The sequence below is a fragment of the Centroberyx affinis genome, unplaced genomic scaffold, assembly GCF_046629955.1.
Source record: "Centroberyx affinis isolate AG114_WGS23_722 - 3 ecotype Tasmania unplaced genomic scaffold, CSIRO-AGI_Caff_v1 ptg003614l_1, whole genome shotgun sequence".
NCBI classification, from domain to species: Eukaryota; Metazoa; Chordata; class Actinopteri; order Beryciformes; family Berycidae; genus Centroberyx; species Centroberyx affinis.
In genome coordinates this window covers 56,127-79,470 of record NW_027281530.1, presented here as the reverse complement: position 1 = coordinate 79,470, position 23,344 = coordinate 56,127, and the positions used below count along the sequence as shown (strand labels likewise).

Here is a 23,344-nt window from a genome sequence, read left to right as displayed (position 1 = left end):
TTGTGAAGGCTGAGTGTGGGGATTATTCTGCCCCACTGAGAGTCATTTAAACAAAAATATGAATAGAACCAAAACTGATTTAATGAAAGGGTCTTTATTGTCTTAGCATATAAAGAATAACAGTATTTGGTAAAATGTGATTATATAATCATGATGTGGTTCTACATAGAGAGAATAAGAGAAGAAGGGGAAGAGAGAGAGAGAGAGAGAGAGAGAGAGAGAGATAATAAGTTCATACAAGGGAAAATAAACTACATCCTGTGGATTACAGGCACTAAGACAATGGCAACAGACAGGCATCACTGCTGAAGATAAAATGATAAAAGCTGTACACTCTTGCTGCAATGCATAATTTTTAATTATCAAGTGTTTGTCAATTCAAAATGATGCATTGGCACAAGAGTGTGAGGCTTTTATGTTTTTATCTTCAAGATTTCTTTGCTGAAACCAACAACTTGTAAGAGACGGTGTGCGTCTGCTCTCCTCATTTATACAGGTTTCACTTCTGAACCATAGAAACAGAAAGGCTTCATTACTGGAAAAAATCAAAATGAACATGTTTGGTTACTGAAATAGTTTTTCAAATGCACTTAATTAATCATAGTGCCACTGTATGTAGTTGAAATTGTATATTGATATTATATGATATTTATTGCGCTACTGAAGACTTGGCATTCCATTAATCATTAAACAAGTCATGTAACAGTTCCCATAATGAGATACACATTTATGACAATAAGAATGACAATTGGCATGTTTGGTCAGCAGGTCATGCATTGTTCTGTGTTATACAAGGTTATACAAAGTACCTACCTACCTACCTAGGCCCTCTTAACGTGAATACATATGCAAATTAGTTGAAATTCTGAATTTTCTAAACGAAATAAAACCAAGCACCTTTTGATTACATGAAAGCAGATATATTACGGTTGATAACATAAAAACCCTCCTACCATTATCATGAATGCAAATTAGTTTAAATCATGCATTTTCTGAACTAAATAAAACCAAGCACATTTTGATTATATGAAAGCAGATATATTGCGGCTGATATAATAAAGGCCCTCTTACCGTTATCATGAAAGCAAATTAGTTCAAATTCTGAATTTTATCAACTAAATAAAACCAAGCACATTTTGAAATTTCAAATAAGTTTAGATTTTGCTAGACCCTGTGATTACATGAAAGCTGATATATTATGGTTTATTGAAACTGTGACCATGGTCACAGTGGTCCAATGGTCCAATCATGGACATGGTAGAAAAGTGATCAAACTGAGCCACTTGGTCACTCTCTTTATTGAAGTGGTCCGTGTCTTCTCCCTCCTCATGTTGTGTGAATCATGAGACATCTCTTTCCAGATGGACTGCAATGAAAGAAAATGTGAAGTCACATGACAGGGATTGTTGTTGTGTGGCAACAGCAATACGCACTTGGATCCAAGCCAGACCAGGTAATTCTGTTAAGTATAAATCACAGTCAAACAGTTTGGAATATGGTTAAATGACATGGTTTTTAAAATTCATAATGCTTTCAAGGTGAAATAAATGAATGTCTGCTCTTACAGGAAGACGATAACGAAAAAAGAAACTTAGCAAGAAATGAGACAGATTCTGAAGATGTTCACAAAGGTCTTCAATACATGTTTAACAGAAATTAAACTGCTTACCTGTGTCCTCAAGCTCATTTAAATGGCTATACTGTTCTCCATTTGAGCAGGGTCTAAGTAGTTGTAGGGCACCACAAGCTTTGAGTTCCTCTTTGCAATAACCTCACTGAGGTAGGTCAAATTTGCTTGAAAATCCTTAATCATCTTCTTGGGTGCAGGCTCATCGAAGCGTTCAACTGGATATGTTCCCAGTGGAACCTGCCAAAAAGTAGAAATAGAAGCAGAAACCATGACTGACCACTGATAGCAGATTGTTTAAGGTGCAGGGCCTCAAGGCAGTTTCCAAATTGATCAGTGTATATTCATTCATGCCTGCCAAACTTACAACATCAGTGTATGGGCTGGTAAGCAGCAAACCCAATGACATAAATTTGACCGTGTCTCCAACATTTGGGAGCGTCTCCAAAATGGTCTTCATGCTAGACTTCCCCTTGGTTGTTGGAGGAGGTTTACGCATCAGGAGAGGGCTGTTAGGCGTCCAGGCGTTGTATTCATACTAAAATTAGGAGAGATGCTTCAGTATCTATTACAGATGTATTAATTACTTTTAGGGTTATGGGCTCATGTTTAACTGAAACCCACTTTATTGAATTGAACTTGAAACATTCAAATATAGAAGAAATGACATGGTTGCGCTGTTGTTTGTCTGACACCCCACTAAAAGGAAATAATACACAAAGTTAAAAGGCACATGATCAATTTTACAATATTTGTATAATATTTCCCCGGCTCTTAATTGTCTCACCTGCCCATTGTTGACTGCAGCATGTTGGCCTGACACTCTGAAGATCACCATGGTGATGAACTTGATCACTTCCTCCACAGTTTGAAAGCTTGTAGGGATGCCTGTTGGGTCACCATCAGAAACCATTTCTTTTCAATAGAGACTACTATAGATATTTGATGTTTACACACCATTATACTACTGTTTATGACTGTTTACAGCATGATACTACTGGAACATGAACTAAATTACCTGAGTTTTTGTTCTCCAAGAAGCAGTGTGTGTATATCTCTTTGATCCATGTCTGGAGCTCAGAGTCCTTACGCACCTCAGTGTCTGAGGGGTAATAGTGCTCCACGATGGCCCTCACAAAGCTGAGAGAATAAACAAAGTATGTTAATATTAGGTGTCAGTGGCCAGAGGTTGTATTTAGGCTATTAGTTCTATTCAAAATAAATGTCCTCGCTATTTAGCATTCTAAATAATAAATAAATCATATATAAAAACTCTGCTTCTTCTACAGCTCATCTGAAATATGGTGTACCACAAGGGTCAATCTTATACCCTGCGTTATTCTCCATTCATAAGCTCATCTGCAAGCATCATATTCATTTCACTGTCATGCAGATGACACTCAGATATACGTATAAAAGGTGGGGTGTTAAGTCTCGCCTTCCTTCAGTTAGAAAGTATTCCCAAGATAAGGTCTATTTATATCCTTTCTTGACCTTGAAAAAGTTATCCATGCTTTTATCTCTTCATGTTTAGACTACTATAACTCCCTCTATTCCCTTCTAGTTCCCTCTCTCGGTTGCAACTAGTGCAAAATGCAGCAGCAAAGCTCTTACCTAGATCAAGAAGACGGGATCACATCACCCCCATTTTAGCAGCTTTACACTAGTTGTCTTCATTTTAGAATTGATTTCAAGATTTTACTTTTAGCTTTTAAGGCACAGTGTAGGTCTGGCACCCAGGTAGCTATCAGATCTTTAAAAAGCTGTTTGTGGCTCCACAGAGGAGTTGAGAGGAAACATGACTCAGTTCTTCCATTAGACACACTTTCACTAATCTAAAACTAAAGTACGTTGGCCGGTTGTCATATCGTTTTCACAGACTGGCTTTTTTTGAGATATTTTGACAAAACCCGTTTGGACTCATTGTTAGCAGCATGAGGCAATAGAGCTCGCTCTTTCAACCGACAGCTGACTCTGGAGCCAATATTGTCTGTGGGTCCAAGTAGGTTACTACAGGGATGGAAGAGACTAATTATATATAGGTCCAAAATCAATGAACTTATCCTTTAACAACCTTATGTATCGTTTTTTATCTACTCTTTCACTGTAGAAAGAAAGAAAGAAAGAAAGAAAGAAAGAAAGAAAGAAAGAAAGAAAGAAAGAAAGAAAGAAAATACATAAATAAATATAGCCGCAAGCGGCGATTGAGGGGTCCAAGCACAAATTGATAAGACAGACAGATAGACAAAACATTGCAGAAGGTAGAAAGACACACACAAAAAATAACATGTTGTGAAGTTCGGACATGCAGTCTAACACCGGCTTTTATGTTGGCCTGTGACTTTTGTCAAGTTCATGGTCATTTGTCCAAAAATTAGAAACTTAAGACATAATGCTTCATTATCACAAGCTTAGTAGTGTGAGGAGACAGTGTTACTCTTGAGATTTGAACACATGATCTTTTGCGTGGTAGGCCTATTCATTAACCATTAGGCTACTGAGTCCAGTGGGGGGCAATGGAGGGAGCACAAAAAAATAGGGCCAAGTAATGAGACTGTCCAAGCTATAGGCTATTTAGAGCCTTAGAGTATTTTAACTATGGTCAACTATGGTTACAATACCACCAAATGTTGCATGCTACCTCAGAGTTGACCTATGCACATATGTACCAAATTTGTTTAAGGTAGGCCAACAACTTCCTGACTTATGGCAATTTGTGTATATTAGGCCTTGCCTACAAATTTTGAAAGCCAGTTGTAGCAAAACAGTATGGACTATCAAAAAACTGCTCAATAACTTTTGTGCAGGACAGTCCAGACATGCTGTGAGCGAAAATTGGTGAAGATTAGACAAAATATATAGGAGAAGAAGCGAAAAAACTGTTTTCAACATGGCGGAAAACCTTGTGGGCTGAAATGGGAGTGGCCAATATGGATAGATGCAACCTGGCCCAAGGAATCCAGCAATCAAGAAATTTTGTTCCTATGATCTACAGTCACCGAGTTATTTTAAAATTTGAAATGTTGCTATAGCGCCCCCTACAGGCAAAAAGACACCACATTTTTTTTGTATTAGCTCAGACTACATACCTGCACATGTGTACCAAGTTTGGTTACCATAGGACAATGCGTTCCTGAGTTATGGCGATTTTTGTGAAATAGGCCCCACCCACGACAGTTGACCAAACTTTGGAAGTCGTTTATATGAAAACGGTGTGGAATATAAAAAACTGCTCAATAATTTTTGTGCAGGACAGTCCAGACATGCTGTGTCACAAATTTGGTGACGATTGGACAAAATTTGTAGGAGGAGTAGCGAAAAAACAGTTTTGGACAAAATTCAAAATGGCAGAAAATGTAGTTAGGCGGAAATGGGCATGGCCTGTATGGATGGATGCAGAATGAACCAAGGAATCCAGGGAAAGTAGAATTTTGATTGTGGCCCATACGGTTCAGAAGTTATAGGCCAAAACGTAAAGTTGCTTGCCATAGCGCCACCATGAGGCCAATTGACGTGGATTTCGTAACCTGAGTAGCGGCTGAGACTTTGGACCTAACTGCCAAGTTTGGTTGCTGTAGCTCTTACAGTTTCTGAGATCCAGATACTTTTAGGGCAGAAGAAGAAACGGCAGAATAACAATAATCTGAACAAAAACATTAGGGTTCCCAGCACTTTGTGCTTGGACCCCTAAAAATAATATTTATATGGCAAACTGTTCATGGTAACCTGTTGATGATGCCCCACAGCTTCACTCCATCATCTCTGTAGTAGAAGTTGGGGATGGACTCCAGTCCTCGTGTAGCGATGTCTTCTGGCAGACAGAGGGAGCTGTAGGTCATTTCAGACAGAGCCTTTCCCATCAGCTCCGTCAGCCCCTCTTTTCCTAGGGAACTCTACACAAATAATTAACAGTAGACAACATTAGTTTTGCCAGGATCTCTTGCTGACATACTGATCAGAATCAGAATTTTCACAATCGAATAATTCCAGATTAAGATTTGAATATTATCGAGAATCTCACAGGAAAAGATTAATACCTGAATTAAAACTCCATCAGGCCCCAAAAGTTGTGGTATGCCGGTAGTGTTTATTTGGAGAGTGAAACGGAAGTGTGGGATCAGCAGCTGCATACACAACAGAGAGAAGAATCTAAATGACAAACAATTATTCATGGCATGGCTTAAATCACATTTTACACTAGGACCAATCACAAAATAAGCATCATGTTCTCATGTAATCTAATTTAGGTGTACTGATAGGTAGTTTAGTTCTTAAAACTACCTCTTAAAAGTCCTCTCATATTGAGGTTCAGTTGGTCCAAGATTAGTACTCTCCTTCAAGCTTCATGAATATATCTGAAAGGTTTTACTTTGAAACTGAAACTCACATCTTGTAGAAGTTCATGTTCATCACTAGATCAATCATCCAAGATTTGTTCTCTCATTCTCTTATTCTTTTTCTCTATTATTATTCTCTTAAGCTTCACAAATATGGTCCCACATGATGTACTTGGAAAGAGAGTGCACTGTCATTGAGATCATAAGACAGAAATTACTCTTTGTGATTATACCTTGTAGAGTGGATGAATCATAGGGAAGCTGCGAAGAGTGGCAAGTGCAAAGGCTTCAGCCAGAAAGTGTGTGTTCATCAGGTGATAAACAGTCTCGTATTCGATGACATCAGCATTTTTCAGGAACATCTTGGCGAGCAGCCAGTCGTTCTCAGGGTCACTGGGCAGAAAAATTGGGTTCTGCTTAGAGGGTTGTTGATGCAGCTGTAATGTTGAAAAGGAGACAAGATTTTTTAAATACATTATGGACTATGATATAATTCATGAAATAAATTAATATGAATAATAATAAACTGTATTTATATAGCACAATTCAAAACAACAAAGTGCTTCACAATAAATAAAAGCATGGAGTAAAAACACTAGAAAAAACAAGGAATAGAAAATAAACAAAAAGAAAAGAAACAATAAATAAAAAGTAAAAGACAAATAAGAATACATAGAAATACAAATCATGGTAAAAAAGCCTCTACATAAAAATGTGATTTGAGGAGAGACTTAAAAGAAGACAGTGAAAGTTAAAAGCAAAATCTTAAAATCAATTCTAAATCTAATAGGAAGCCAGTGAAGAGAAGATAAAATTGGGATAACATGCCCCCCTGCCTTTTACTCTTAGTTAAAAGCCTTGCAGCTGCATTTTGCATTAATTGCAGGCGAAAGAGGGACTTTTGGCTTAGACAGAAATAGAGATAATTACAACAGTCTAAGCGAGATGTGATGCATGGATAACTTTCTCAAGGTTGACAAAGGACAAAAAGGATTATCTTCGATATGTTCTTCAACTGAAGGAAACAAGACCGTACCACACTTTTGACTTGTTCCTCGAAACAGAGGTCAGAACCAAATATTACATCCAAGTTCCTGGTGAAAGGTACATTGAATCAGGTTGATTGAGTTTTGAGGACCAACAGAACAATTTCTGATTTGCTGTCATTGAGTTGGAGGAAATTTTGAGACATCCAGCACTTAATATCAGAAAGGCAATTATTAAGGATATTGAGGCTGGTGGATTTAGGGGAATATATAACTAAGTATCATCAGATTTAGGGGAATATATAACTAAGTATCATCTGCAAGTATCATCTGCATACCGATTTAGGGGAATATATAACTAAGTATCATCTGCATAACAGTGAAAGGGTATATTATATTTGCGGATGATATTGCAGACAGGAAGCATATAGATGGAGAAAAGTAACGGGCCCAGGATTGATCCTTGCGGGACGCCATACTTATGAGGAACGGAAGAAGAAATGCTATTTCCTATCTCAACAGAGATAGGAAATAGCAGATAGAGAACTCTATCTTGCAGATAGAGTTCTATCTGCAAGATGAGAACTGAAGAAACTGAGGGCTGAGTCAGTAACCCCCACCCAGTTTTCCAGGCGTTTAAGTAGCATTGCGTGATCAACAGTATCAAAAGCTGCGCTAAAATCAAGGAGTATTAGGATTGAGCAGAAACCTTTATCCGCAGTAAGCAAAAGATCATTAGTCAACCTTAGGAGAGACGTCTCTGTGCTGTGGTGGGTTCTAAAGGCCTATAGTTGCTGAGGGCATGAGGATCCAGGTTAGGTTTTTACAAGAGAGGTTGAGCAATGGCATGTTTAAGTAAGAGGGAACCAGACCAGTAGACAGTGAGATGTTTCTGATTGAAAGGATGTATGGGGCAACAGCACCAAGAACATCTTTTAGCAGGTTGGTTGGGATTATGTCTAAAGTGCAGGATGAGGATTTCATGTGGGAAATTGTGTCAACTAGGGTCTCAAGGGACATGGACTCTAAACAACTAACAAAGGTATGACAACCAGGTGGGGTGGACAGATCTTGCCCAGGGGGCGGGATCTGACTACGAATAAGATCCACTTTCTCAGTAAAATATCAAAGAAAATCTTCACATCTTTCTGGGGAGGCCTCCATAGCATTTTGATTTTTAGGTGAAGCCAGAATACAGTCTATTACAGAAAAAAGGATTTTTAGCATTGTGACGATTGTGGGATATTAACTTTGAGAAATATGCTCCCCTCGCAACCTTAACTGCTCTTTGATAGCTTGACATGAGATCTTTTAAAATGTTAATGTTAAGTTAATTTTATTACATGGCCTTGTGATTCAATTTCAGTGCTTACACAGCAAAAAACTGACCAACTTGTTAAGCTATTTTATCTTGTTATTTTATCTTGTATCCAGAGATCCATACAGCATGAATACAGCCACCGATTCACTCCATCAGTGAAATACCTGTATTGCAATTGGCATCAGTTTGTTCTCTGGGTTCATGTAGAGCAAGCAGAGACCAGCAGTCAGATGCAGCGGTTGACCATCATACACCCTGGTGGGTAATCCATCCATCCTCTTGTAGTCACAGAGGAATATATTGCCTTTCTGTATGGAAGGCAAAGAACAATTAAAGAACAACGTAAGACATGAAAAGGTAGCAAGAACTAGTACAAGACATGGGGGTGATCAGTTCCCCATATTAACTAATATGATCTCACATTAAACCAAGAGAATATCAAGCAGTCAAACTGTTATCCAAATCATCAGTGTTCAAGAGCCACAGTTGTGAGTTGACTCAGGGTCAACTCACTGCTACACAGGGGAAGTTTCAAGCCTCCAAGACAAACATTATCACACATCTTAAGGCACTCATCTTCTTCTTCTTCTTCCATACCTCCATTTCTCTCTGCAGAGAGCTGCCAGGTTGCAGGAAGGGCTTCACCATCTCCTCTGTGACTGGGAAGTTAGAGGGAAGCTCCGAGCAGCGCTGGATCACATTGGGGTTGGTTGCATTCAGAAACTGGAATCCAAAAAAGTCGTCTTCGCTCCAATGCTCTGAGACATACTCTGCAAGGTGGCAGGGGACAGAGACATTCTCCTCATGTCTTGAAGTGATGAAAATATAAGTAAACTCAACTCAACCTGGTTAATTATCAACATATCGTTGCTGTTGGGTGAAACCTTTGTAACTCCAATTTTGGCAATTCATGTTTTAACTTTGAAGCACAGGTGACAGTGGTTCAGTGTTTCCCACTGTCACCTCACAACAAGAAGGTCCTGGGTTCAAATCTCAGCCCCTGTCCTTTCTGAGTGGAGTTTGCATGTTCTCCCTCTGTTGTGTGTGTTGAGATATTTGATACTGTATGTGCTGCCAGTGTATTTTATGTGGTATTATAGTATATTTTTGAAAAGTACACCAAAAGCTCAAAAGTACACAAATTCTTTTGCATAACTTCAGCTAAATGATTTTGTTTTATCCTACAGTGTTAAGAGCATTTTTAGGATATTCTTCAACATCAAACTAAAACTACTACTTAACCTAAGCTGCATTACAGTTTACTAGAGAGCACCGAACATGGTTAATTGTTATACATGCTGTAAATGCATGTAAGCATAATCATTTGTAATTATTATGAAACCATGAGAATGAGAACGTTGCAGTGGGTTCAGCTGCAAAGCTATGGACAACTTCTACCTGCGATCGGTGTTTTGTTGTACGAGAAGATCTCTTTTATGGCCTTGATGCTTTCCCATTTTTCAGTTGAGTCAGTCAGCTCTTTGCAGTTGAGTTTAAAATCACTGATGTAAAGAAAAGAAGGGGTAAAAATGACAGAAAAAGCAGTCGATTATATTCTGGTTTCCATGGCGGTCCAGTGACAGTGAGGAATTTTGTTTTAAGTGGTTTTTACTATGAATACATAATGGAGTAAGGGTGGTATTTCATCTTCAACATCTACACAGACTTACCTGCTTACTTTTACGTAAGCTAGTTCCAAAGTTTTTGACCAGGAGAAGCGCAATTCATCTGGGAGCTCAGAGGGATCTTTGAAATTGTTCATGTGTGGCAACCCAGCAGCATATACCCCCCATCTAAAAACAAAGAAAAAAAAATAACAAGTCAAGTTTTGTCTGGATAGACTCCTGAGTCTGTAGCATCAGCCCTCATTAAGTTCTGTATAACTTTAAAAACTCACTTGTACAAGTGCTTTCTAAGCATCACCTCCAGTTTCCTGTGGTCAATCAGAAGGGGATGCTCCTCCTCAAAAACCTTCATGGCTGAGAAGGTTCAGGACAAAATAGATCATATAAAATCATACATTGAACTTCACTACTAAGGAAATTTCAATATCTTCTCAGATTTGATAGTTCATGAGACATCTTTTATCTTAAAATGGAGGGATGTCTGCACAAAAATGAATTATAAAAGTTTATTGTACACACAGCAGTGAGCTAAGAAACAAACCCATGAAGGCTTAGTGCTGAAACACGTTCGTTTCTTAGCTTGCTGCTGTGTGTACAATAAACTTTTATAATTAATTTGGTTGTGCATCCCTCTGAATCTGTATGTCAAGTCAAGTCAAGTCAAGTTTATTTGTGGAACACATTTAAGAACAACTGTAGTTGACCAAAGTGCTATACAGTGCAAAGATGCCAGACAGTGGGCACACAATGAAAGAAACAAAACATGTCAAATACAATGAATAAGAGTACACAGAAATCAAAAACAGGGCAACAACAAGTGTATACACACACACACACACACAAAACCACAATCACACACACCTCTACCCACAGAGCAGTTAGGAGGATTCAAACGCTAAGGAGTAGAAATTAGTTTTTAACCTGGATTTAAAAGTGTTGATGGACCTGACTGAGTGGGGAAGGTTGTTCCATAATCTAGGGGCTACAACTGCAAAGGCACGATCTCCCTTGAGCTTCAGTCTAGACTGTGGAACGACCAAGAGGTCTTGATTAGATGACCTGAGGACCCTGGGGGTCGCAGGGGTGCAGAGGAGCTCTGACAAATAAGCAGGTGCTAACCCATTAAGGGATTTAAAAACAAACGGTAGAATTCTGAATCGTATGGGGAGCCTGTGAAGAGAGGCCAGCACAGGGGTGATGTGGTCCCTCTTCCTGGAGCCAGTCAGAAGCCTGGCAGCAGCGTTTTGGACTAGTTGTAAGCGTCGACATGGAAGATTGACTAATACCAAAATATAGGGAGTTACAGTAATCTAGTCGAGACAAAATAAAAGCATGGATGACTGTTTCAAAATCACAGAATGAGACAAATTGTTTGATTTTGGAGATGTTTCTTAGTTGGAAGAAGCTGGCTTTTACTACTGATTTGACCTGTTTGCCGAATCAAATATCACACCCAGATTTTTGGCAGACGGTTTGACATAGGTAGCTAGCTGGCCTAGGTTTTTGGTAATAATGTTTGTGGAATCGGGAGGGCCGAATAGAACAATTTAAGATTTGTTGTTGTTTAATTGAAAAACAGAATTTGACCTAGAATAGAACCTTTAGGGACCCCACAGGAAATATTGGCTGAGGATGAAGAGAAGGTACCTATATTGACAGAGAAGGTTCTGTTATTCAGGTATGAGGTGAGCCAGGCCAGAGCTCTGCCACCAATACTGACTCCATTTTTTAGATGGTCAATTAATATGGCATGGTCAACAGTGTCGAAGGCAGCACTGAGGTCTAATAGGAGTAGTAATGCACAATCTCCACGATCAGTAGCAAGGAGCAGGTCATTTGATACTTTATGCACAAGAGTCTGCAGCCTGAAGGCAACAAGAAGAGTTTAGAATTGAGCGGCTATTTCTTTATTCTTACTTCTTTTATCTTATGCATAACAATGTGTGGCCAAAAAGATTTGAAGCAAACCTCTCCCTCCTCTCAGCTCCACCAGTTCCCCCCTGGACACCCATCTGTTGCAGGGGAACAGGATGCGATCTCTCTCTGGAGTTTTCACCACAATGTTGGAGCAGAACCACTGGTTTTCTGGGAGAAGGAGGTAGGGATCTTTCTCCAGCTTGACCAGTAGAAGTTTCCCTAGAGACACTTTGGGTTTCACAGTATAGGTCCTTGTCTGTGGAGAATGGTCAGAGGAAGGTAGATGTGACAGATGCTGTTTTTAATGGGCTGGATCTCCGACTCTTGATTGACTGCTGTTCTTTTTGAAAAATTACCATCTATCAACCACTACAGTGTAAGACAAAAATGGTGCACACATTCAAAATAATCATTACATGCCGACAAAAATTCTCTCCTCACTCTCTCTCTCACACACACAAAGTAATTTCTATTGTCCCAGTCCTAATGTGAAACATACTAAATGAGCAACGCTCAATACTTGGATTCAACTTACCATCCCAGCTGCAAAATCTCTGCCCCGGTTGTCCAACATGGTACGCTCACTCTCTCCCTTAGTTCCAAATAAAGTGGCATATATGTAGTCAAATGTTCCTGCATCTATCATGTCACCTGTTGTCACCTGCAGCTCGTATTCAGGCATGATCACTCAGTAGAAATACTGTCTGGAATAAAGCATGGAAACATCAATTCTACAATGAAAATTAAATTTACAGATATAGCTCTATAGATATAGCCAAAAAATACATTGCAGTAACATGAGAGTCTAATTGTCACTTCTCAATAGGACTTTGGCTCTCAGAAAGGAAATAGATATGAAACCCTTGAGAAAATTACATATATTTTAAAGAAGAAATATGACCGCTTTCTGAAGATCTAGCAGCCTTACATTGACTACACTGAAACCTTGCCTCTGTCAACAATGGAAAGGTGGAAATACAAGATATGATGAAGAGATTCTGTCCAAATTATCTCTCATGAAATTGGTCTAAATGTCTCTACCTTGTGTTTTTTTTTTTTCATTGTTATGTTTGCTTATAAGTTTGTATGTTCTATATTCTGACAAAAAAATAAAATATACAAGCATGGAAATGTCTAAATTCCATGGCAAATATTGATAAGATAACGTACAGCTAAATAGGCTCAGGTAGAGATAAATAGGATATGCAAAGAAAAGCAATAAATATACAGCAAGAGGCGGTTGCGGTATATTAAACATAACACCACCGACAATTTAAACATTTCAAGAACAAGTAGAAATGTATGTATGAATGAAAAGTATAGGTTACTATAAGGGTAGGCAAAATAAGAACAGTCAAACACACTGGGGCAAAGGAAAATTAAATAATAGTATGTACACGCGAATATATACAAAAATATTAAATATATGTTGTATAAAATAAGTGATGATGATATAAGTGATAAATATAATAAATATAGGTATTTATATAAAAAATAATGAATATGATAATAATAATGACAATTTTGAGATATATGAAATATGTACAAATGACAGAGAATACAGGAGTATGGAGAAATGTGAATTTACAGTTTACATATGAAATGTGCAGAATGCACGTCGTACATTGACCGGCCAACTGAAAGCCAATACATATGTACTGTACAGATGCAGATGTGTGTTGTACAAAACAATTCAGCTTATCAAAAATATTCAAACTGTCATAAAACTACCTGTTTGCCTTATTGTTCATGCATCAAGTCCTATGACAAGTATTATGTTTAAATATTGTTTCATGTTTAAAGCTGCAGTAAGCGATTTTCTGAACACTACACATTTGTAAATAAAGCACAGCAAAGCTACTGGACTACAGAAGCCCCTAAGGGGTATAGATATAAAACATAAATTTCACGCCAGCCTTGTAACATCAGCATCAATCAGTAAGCAGTTTGAACTTCTAGCCCTGAAAGTTCAGTACACAAAGGGACAATATCTCACTGTGAGAGGGTGTTACACACCCCTGTTAGCAAGTAGTGAGGTCTTAGCATCCTTAATCTAGCATTGAACTTAATGAGGTTCTTCTTGCAGGGGATCTAAATTGGGATTGGTTGTCTTCAGCTTCAGACAATTTTAAGTCTGTCTGTGACTCTTATAACCTCACACAATTGGTTGATAGCCCAAACTAAAATGCCCTGAGAAATCATCCTTAATTGATCTACTTCTAACAAATGTTCCACATAAATTCTCTGATTTAGGTATTTTTGCTAATGATCTGAGTGATCACTGTGCTATAGCAGCAGTCAGGAATGCTAAGATCCCTAAGGCAAAGCCACAACTTCTTTTTCACTTCTTAAAAAGAAGTTAGAGAAGAAGAGATTTAAGCATTTCTGTGATCAAGCCTTCTTCCATGACCTGTTTTACTTTGATTGGAATAGAGTCTCATTCACTGATGATCTTGACCTGGCATGTAATTTATTCTAGGAAGGTTTTACCCGTATTTTAAATACGCATGCTCCTACTCACAAATACAGGGTGAAGGGCTGAAATAATCCCTGGTTTACCCCTGAGTTGTTCTGTCTGATTAAGGAAAGAGAAGCTGCCTGGGCTCAAGATAGGAAATCTAAGACTGAGGCTGACTGGCTCCTTTTTAGACAGATGCGTAAAAACTGTACGTCTCTCATCAAGAAAGCAAAATCCGAATTCTATTCTATCTAATTCTGAAACCTCAAAAAACCTTAATGATCCTAAGAACTTCTGGAAGGTGATTAAATCCTCATCTGGCAATATAAGCCAGAGAAATCACGTATTGCAGGTTTAAACCATTAATAAATAATAAAATGAAAAGTTTGTTCAAAACTTTATAAAGCTTATAAACCATAACCTCCATCTTTTCAATATTTTTACCTTTGCTAGGCTTATCCTACTTTTTCAGTTAGATGCAATTAGATTGTTTTGGTCGTCATCTCTCTCTAGTCAGACGATAGGCGATAGTTGGGTAAAGTGATCACATATCCTGTCATATGAATCCCAAAGTTTTGTCAAGAAGCAAAAGACCTCTGTATTCTGTGTATCACCTACCTCCTTGCTTTCGGTGCAGGTCCAGAGCCTCTTTTATGATAATTATTCTCAGTTTGTTTGCGGTCTTTTATATCTTATATCTCACGTCCCTCCCTCATACGTATACATTTTGTGCAACAGTTGCGCAAGTACCTGTTCTGCTTGACTTCTTTATGATTTATTATGAAATTATCTCTGTTATTGTGGGTCTGGGCGTGGGTGTGGGCTCAGTGGTAACATACTTGTGATTGGCCCCAGTTCAAATATTTTTTCTTGGCACAGACACAGATTACAGTAGGTGCGCATTTTCCAACATATGAGAGGTAACAATTATATTGCTATAGATTTAAATCCCTGATCCCACTCCATAACAAAGAGAAACCTGTACTTAGAAGTTCATCCTACGGGCCTTGCTCTCGGCAAAGTCATTAACACCACTACACAAGTCTAAATTCCTGGCTCTGCTGTTCTCTATTGAGAGTATAGCCAATCCACTGAGTCTTTCTTGTCCCATGCTGCTCCTTAAATAAGACTTTATCAGCTTGCTGTAATATTTGCTGTAATATAGCTTGTGATCTTGGCGTCGGGGGGCACAGTACCGTCATAAAGTCCCCTATCCGTGGGGGAAATCTTTGTAGAACTACAGCCGGGCACAGCCGAGTCCGACCTCTGAGGCCGCGGCAGGGAAATCTTCTTCTGGCTGGCTGGAGAAGGGGGTCGCGGCTGGGCCGATACAGCTTCACTTGTGGAGCTAGATGGCAATGGTGAGCTAACGCTAGCCTCCGGCTGCACGTCAACATTGCTAACATTAGCATTCGATGAAGCATGGGAAAAACCTATTTAATTTCGTCAGTTTAGCAGTACGCTCATCCAGTTCTATTTTTTCCTTCCTCTTTTGAGCGCCGCTTTTTTGTTTGGGCTTGCTAAACATTATTTATGCTGCTAACTTATCTTCCATTTGCTGAAGAACACTTGCTTCTTGCTAAAACGTTGAACTGTTGAGAAAAAATTGACATCATGACGTCCACACAAGTTATCACAAATGACAGGGAGCGAGGTCATTGGACAAACAAATTAGCATTTCCCAGCAAGGCTTCTTCCTTCATAACTTTTGAGAAGAAAGCAACCAAATTAAATAAGTGGTGGGTAGAAATATTTATTTTTAATAAAACACGCAGTTTGGGAAGGTGGTATATATAGCTATCACAATCACAAGTAGTGATATCCTTGAATGGTTACTTTGAAGACTGCGTGAAACGATCAATAACGGGCAGTAAAGCAGCAAAAATTGTCTTCCTACATGGGCCCCTGACAGCTTCTGGGCCTTGCACCGTGTGTGGGCTCCTGTACTTCCATATTTTCCATTCATAGTGACGTGAGGACATTTTGGCTGTTCCTCACTTCTTCAAGGGGCTGTTTCAGGGTTAGGCCCTTTTTTCCCATGGAGTGCCATGCAGCCGGGGGCAGAAACTGGCAAAGCCAGGTCACTCACAGGATCTGTGCTTGTTTAGGGTTAAGGTTAGGGTAAGGGTTAAAGGAAAAACCCAAAAATGAAAATTCTGTCATTATCTACTCACCCTGATGCCAGCTGAAACACAAGTTTGTAAGTCCATATAACACACAGGGAGGTTGCCAGCACAACTTCTCCAAAACATCTGGGGCCAAATGTATAAACCATGCGTACACACGAAAAGTGTGCTGCGCCACTTTCCACGCAGGTTTCCCAATGTATAAAAATCCACGGGCGGTGAGAATGTGCGTACCGGTACACATCTTTCACACCATGCGTACCGTACACAGTCTTTTGAGTTCGATTAGTGTGATGTTGCGAGTTGGCAAAAAAGGATAATGTAAAAGTGTGAATTTGGGTGACATTTTATTTAGAGCTTTTTTCTTTCACTACATTGTGTTACGATGTAATCTATAGTTTAAAAAAACCTTCACTATGATTACATAGTGATGCGTGAGTGGGTAACAACCTTTTTTCGACAAGCCTTCATTTCGTTCTATCTTGAGTAAATATGTTTGCCACTATCCATTATAATAATTATAATGATAATGATCTTTATATAAATAAACAAATAAGGTAGGTAGGTAGGTAGGTAGGCTACTTTATTGATCCCCGAGGGGAAATTAAGGCGTTACAGCAGCTCACATCACAATAGAATAAAATAGAATAAAATAAAATAGACATCTGAAACATTATTAAACATTATATACAGTAAGATGGGTAAGACTGATACACCATAATAGTTTGGTTATTTATGTGGATAATGTTTAACATTAGAAAGGCCAAAACCCATCTGGCATTGTTATTTTCAATTTTTAGTTCCTCCAACACTGGAGGAAAATGGTATTTTTTCCTCCCTCCATGACTTTTCCTAAATATGAGGGTTTTAAATGAATGGAAAAAAAAAACAGTTAGGAAATAGATACAGGCACTCTCCGCTATATCGCCGCGTTGGTTTGTGTGAATGCGCGTCTCTCTCTCCTCCGGCTCGCTTCAAGTAGGTCTGATTTATTGAGCGCATTGAAAACCTAGTCAAACAAATTTCCCACAGATGACATCAGGCCTTACTCACAGTGCCAAAACCAAGATCGCCATTAAACTGGACAGTTTTCTTTGTTTATGTGACATGGAGATGTTAACGCACGTCAGGGACTGTACAGTTGCCGAGGCGCACAGAGATCCATGACGCACAGGAGGCGAGGCGCACAGATCCATCTCTCCTGGGAAGAAAACGCGGTGTCGGGTGGGCAGATGCACTCGGAATAAGTCCTGGAGCAACTGTGTGATGTCCAAACGATTTGTGTGTAGTACCTGCTCACACAAGCTGTGCGCTGACTGCGGGACTGAACGGTAAGAAAGGAAAGGCCACCCGTGCGTAAAACTAAAAAAAAAAGTAGTGTAGAAAGAAATGCCACAAATTGCCATATTTGGAGCGGCAGCGCTGCGAACACTGGACATGTCACATTATATGGTTTTGTTTTTAATCTTTGAATCAGTTCAATTTTGCAATTTTACCTTTAATTACAAAAACACTGCATGCATAGAAGTACACTGGACATATTTGGAGAGGGAAGCACTGAAAACAGGCACATTCACCATCGTTTTTGACAAGAAGGTGACAAGAGGGACGTATTTATAGTCATTTGCATAGTTAATTCTGGGAGGAGACAAGGCAGGGTGAGAGGCTCGTGCATGTGCGCTCAATTTCAGAATGATTGAGATTTATGAGGAACAAACACGTAGGAACAGACGTACGTGGGGTTTTTATAAATCTGACGAAAAGACTGCGTATGCATGTTTCCTGTTTTGGGCGTACACAGATTTCTAGACCTAAATATACACAGAGTTTTATACATTTGGCCCCTGAAGTCTGTGGTCACCAGGATTTTAGAGTTCCAACAAGCAAATAGTAAACATGTTGTCCCCCACCAGTGATGTAGTTCCACCCTTGGGTCAGTCAGTGATTGCTGAGTGAACTTGAAATATGAGTGAAATTGTATAAGCATTTTGGTATGGGACAATGAAAGGACAGATTGACCATATATTTCTGTTGCCTACTCTCCTCAGAATTAGGCTTACAAGTTATATCTTGAAATGTAGTAACTGTAATTGTCCTGTTTTTACTCAATACAGTACAAAATATAAGAACTACAATACGCAATAAATACAATCCATAGATTACACAATGTACACTACAATACAATTTATAATACAATATACAATATAACATACAACACCAGGAGTGTGAGTATTATGAATAATATAAATGTTAAATGATATGGTATTGCACAGTAGGTAAGTGGTAATATATAAGTAGTCAACACTGAGGCACAGTGGTAGTGGAGTGATGAGTGCAATAACAGAACAACAGTACAACAACTGGACAATAACTACAGTGTCTTGTGGTTAGAGGTTTGACTCTCACTTCAACACATCAACCCAGTCTGATGTCTCCAAGTGTGTAGCGTGTGTAGACTATTATGTTACCTATGATAACTTTAACTGTACTGCTTTACCACTGAGTCCCCATTCATTGTCCCCCACATTGTATGATAACTTTAACTGTATTGCTTTACCACTGAGTCCCCATTCATTGTCAATGCTGCCCCCTCGTGCCACAAAGTCAACATTACAGTGTGACTAACAAACGAACAAAGGAATGAACGAAGGAATGAACGAAGGAATGAACAAAGGAATGAACGGATGGAGACCGATCCATAGTCCCCCCCTTTGGTGGGGGACAAAAAGAAAAACGGTCTCACAAAATGAATCCTACTTGTAATGTAGTGTAATGTCTCTGTTTAACTTAGATAACATTACTCCAGTGACTGGTATGCTCCCATCTCCTCTTTCCCATTCACACTAGCCAAAAACAATACTATTATGAGATTGGTTCACAAAGGTATCATCAGATATATACATAGATATATTATTGATAGCTAGAAATTATAGGCCTATAGCTACTACATAGTTGGCACTTATTTGCCACAGTAACATTAGCTTCAACGCAAGCTGGATGCCTTATTTAACCTTCAAAGCTAGCTATCAATAGCTTACCAAAACTACCAATAAAATACTTGATTGATTATAAGCTAGCTAGAGAAAATTACACAGAGCTAGCTGGCAAATACATCATTATTTGTTTTCTTAATTACAGTGATGAGGCCAGTTTATCTTGGCCACTAGGTGTTGCATCTCCTGTCTTGACTGCTGCATTAAGTCTGTTTATTTCTAGGCTATAGCCAACTTATCTAATCTAAATCACTGTGAATCAAATATCAGAATCAGAATCAGAATCAGCTTTATTGGCCAAGTATGTACACATACAAGGAATTTGACTCTGTTTTTTTGTTGCTCACAATGTACTTACACAGAGTAAATATACAGCTAAAAACAAGGACAACAAAATGGACAGAGGTAAAACCTAAACATCTAACTACTATGTACAAATATGCTTATATATAAAAAAAAACTATAAAAAAAAAAGTATAGAAAGTATATATATATATATATATTCACATATGTAAACAACACTGGGACAGTAGTGCAAAAATATATACATGGGGTAGGTTACAGATTTATTGCACAGGGATATGGGCAAACTGCTATGTTTTGGCTAACTACCTGGGACCCCTTTCCCTCAAAGTTTAGGTACTTCAGAGCTACTGAAACTCCTTAGAAAAAAAATGAGGAGGAAACAAGGCACTCAACTTAAAATATAATAGAGGCCCAGTACTTGAAATAAGTGTTGGTGACCAAAATTTAAAATCATTTAGGTTTATTATTAATGAGTTCTGGAACTGTTTTTGTAAGCACTTGTTTTTATACATTATATTTGGACACTTTATACTTACACTGTTTGACTTGTTTACACTGTTGTTACACTATTGTAAGTATAGGTATTAGGGAGATTTTCACTAAATGCATAGAGGTTTGTGTAGGCACTCAACTCAAAATGCTACTGAAACTCTTACCTGCTGTTGTTGTGAGTTTTGACTGTGAATAATATCTGGTCTCCCCCATGTATTGCCATGTTTATGAACATAATTCTGTTTACATTATTTTGAAATATATCTGCAGCAATACATTTTACTTTAATTGTAATTTTGTGCCACTGTTCATATGTATTTAAACAGACTGAAAAAACAATTTAAAATCAGTGAGCAAACATTTTACTTGGACTTAATCTATAATCTTAAATAATAGAAAAGAAAACTATGTTATCTAAACTAAGGTAGTGCTGTAACGAAGAATTCAATAAAAAATATAAACACTTACACTGAAAACTTACAAAAGGAAAATGTTCATTCCATTTTTAGTACATGTTGTAATAGAAATAAAAATTGCTAGGCCTCAACTGTCCCTAAAGTATAGAACTAATCTGAAAGTGAAACAGTAAAAAGTTCAAGCTGAATGTATCAGTATGTCACCCAGTGAGGTATATGTTCATGTAGACAAGGTGGTAGTACAGATCCAAGTTGTCTTTCATTTCAGTAATGAAGTCCTTATGACAGTCTTGGTGTATGTTACAGGCCTGAACACCAGTTCAGGCCTGTAATTGCTAACTGCCCCTGCACCTGGGAGTAGTACTTATGGTTGGTCTTGAGCCTTGCGTTGCCAGCCAGCATGGTAATGTGGTCAACTTGGTCAGTACTGTCATTGGTGCTGCACTGGACTTCCACAAGCCCAAAAGGTAGATCCTCTTTTGGATCAAAGACTTTGCCGTCTGGACTTGCACCCAGATGTGGGGCCTCTGGACGTACCACAAATCCACACGGAAAGACACTGACTCCTGCCACGTCGGTGTACTGCTGCAGTATAACTGGCTCCATCTGTAGCCCCTTCTTCATTGCTGCGGTTGCCTTTGTGCCCATAATCAACCTCTTTGAACAGAATCAAGTTACAGGGGAGAGAGAGATTTACATTGAAATGGTTCCTGATGACATACTTTCTTACTTGGAATCTAAATTGTTGTTGGTAGTAAAAAATGTGAAAATCAGCCAACTCAACATAATACTTTCAAATTTGCCAGGGTGTTTATTGATAATGCATTGCTGCAATGTCCCGTACACTAAAACAATGTAAGCATGTAGGATACTGTATAATTGCTTAAAAAATAATAATTAGCTGACTGCTAATCTTTATGCTGGGGCAACCTATGTAGGGCCTTGTACTACTGGGACTTTTCAATAGTCAACCCACACACAGCAATGTAAACAGCTGTGCTGATAAAATAAAATGAAAAAAAAAAACAAAAAAAACAAACAAACGTGGTGCTCTTCTAGGCAAGGGAGTAGGCTATTTATTTATTCATTTGTAATTCCATTGCAAACAATATGCCACGCTACATTTTTCAAATAAGTTTCGTAATGGCATGACTTGGGGGTTTACACATGATGTTATACATCATCTTTACATAAAGGCAATTTTGTCTTTGATCTGATTATACCATCTGTGCGACATGCAACATACATGGACTCTTTGTATTGCTGTTCGCAGCTATATTTTTGTTTGTTTTCTTTTTGTATTCTGAACTCTTCCATTATCTATTTTGTACTTGATGGTCTCTTAATGCCAACACACCCCTTCTTCTTTTTGTTTTCCTGTTTATCTCTGCTGTGGGGACAGGAGGGAGGGAGGGAGGGAGGGGATGCATATGCATGATTAGACATCAACTGTCACGGGTAGGTGTGGTGAGGACCCAAACGCAGGACAGCGATGCAGGTGGTGATCAAAAATCCCCAGACTGGGAGTTTAATGCACAAATAGCAGGTGACACAGGAAACCAAAAAACAAGCGCTCTACACAAACTGACACCAGTAACAGAACATAATACAGAACAATGAACCGACAAAGACTGACTGAGGAAACAAGACTAATATACACATGGGGTGATTACAAATGAGGTACAGGTGTGTGGGAGCAGGAGCTGGGGGAGAGAGGGAGCCACACCCACACTACACACTGACAGACAAACCAGGAGGCGGAGACACAAGGGAGGCAGGGAACACAGAAAGAAACACACAGGCAGGTCATGGCCGAACCATGACATCAACACCATATTCCAACGAAAATCACGTCTCAACCTGTGTCTTAACCTGTTCTGTGGAAAAGTTACAGTTATAACACAATTGTCACTTGCCAGTGTTTGTACTTGTGTGTGTGCATGTGCGCGTGTGCATGTGTGTCTCATGCCAATGCACAAACACCACATTCCCATGAAACTCATCAATCAACCTGTTTCTGTGGAAAGGACGCCGCGTCCTTTCCACAGAAACTGTGGGAAATTATTTTCTGTCATAAAAATGATGTGGAGGAAGGAGAGAAACAGACTGAGAAGATGGTGGATGAAGCCAAAGGTTACTGGATTGTGGATCACTCTAAAAATGTAGTTCAGTCTGCCAACTCACGTAAACAGATTATTGAGAAAGAAGGCAAATATATACGGTATATACACAGTTTAGTTTGGCGTCTAGGCTCTGATCCTGTCACTCCCTGTGAGTGTGCACCTAGCCAGCCTAAGAGAGCAGGGAGTGACAGACCCTACAGGTGGATGCTGAATCAGACCCTACAGGTGGATGCTGAATCAGATCCTACAGGTGGATGCTGAATCAGATCCTACAGGTGGATGCTGAATCAGACCCTACAGGTGGATGCTGGGGTGGAGGTGGGGATGATGAAATGATGTCTGGTTAGCAGCAGCAACACTGAGCAGTCTGAGCAGCATAGCAGCAGCATGGCAATGTGAAAGTGTGTTAGCAGGTGCAGGAAGCTTAAATACACCAGAATGCTATTGTTTAGGGAAAATTAAGGTAACGTGGGGAAAGACGCCTCCTTTAAAAACAATGTTCATTTTCTGTAAAATAAATATAATTTGAACATCAATATTATATACTACCAATCAAAAGTTTGGACCCACCTGATTGAACGTACTATGTTTTTTATTCTATTAAAGCCATTTTAATC

General features: G+C 38.9%; 1 protein-coding gene across 2 annotated transcripts; it reads right to left on the bottom strand.

Moving 5' to 3' along the window:
* Nucleotides 1–104: 104 nt before the first annotated feature.
* On the bottom strand, nucleotides 105–14,920 carry LOC139661763 (hydroperoxide isomerase ALOXE3-like). Of its 2 annotated transcripts, none has more exons than XM_071540332.1 (16): nucleotides 14,890–14,920; nucleotides 12,349–12,517; nucleotides 11,865–12,069; nucleotides 10,169–10,250; nucleotides 9,942–10,064; nucleotides 9,670–9,773; nucleotides 8,869–9,041; nucleotides 8,436–8,579; nucleotides 6,198–6,401; nucleotides 5,665–5,751; nucleotides 5,354–5,520; nucleotides 2,646–2,767; nucleotides 2,415–2,515; nucleotides 1,995–2,165; nucleotides 1,670–1,867; nucleotides 105–1,459 (listed from the first exon to the last, which is right to left on the bottom strand). In XM_071540332.1, exons 2-15 carry the CDS (start codon nucleotides 12,493–12,495, stop codon nucleotides 1,688–1,690), a joined length of 2,010 nt encoding a protein of 669 aa, XP_071396433.1. In that variant the 5' UTR covers nucleotides 12,496–12,517; nucleotides 14,890–14,920; the 3' UTR covers nucleotides 105–1,459; nucleotides 1,670–1,687. The 2 variants fall into 2 exon arrangements, with proteins under 2 accessions (XP_071396433.1, XP_071396432.1); XM_071540331.1 differs by having other exon boundaries at nucleotides 105–1,366.
* Nucleotides 14,921–23,344: the final 8,424 nt, after the last annotated feature.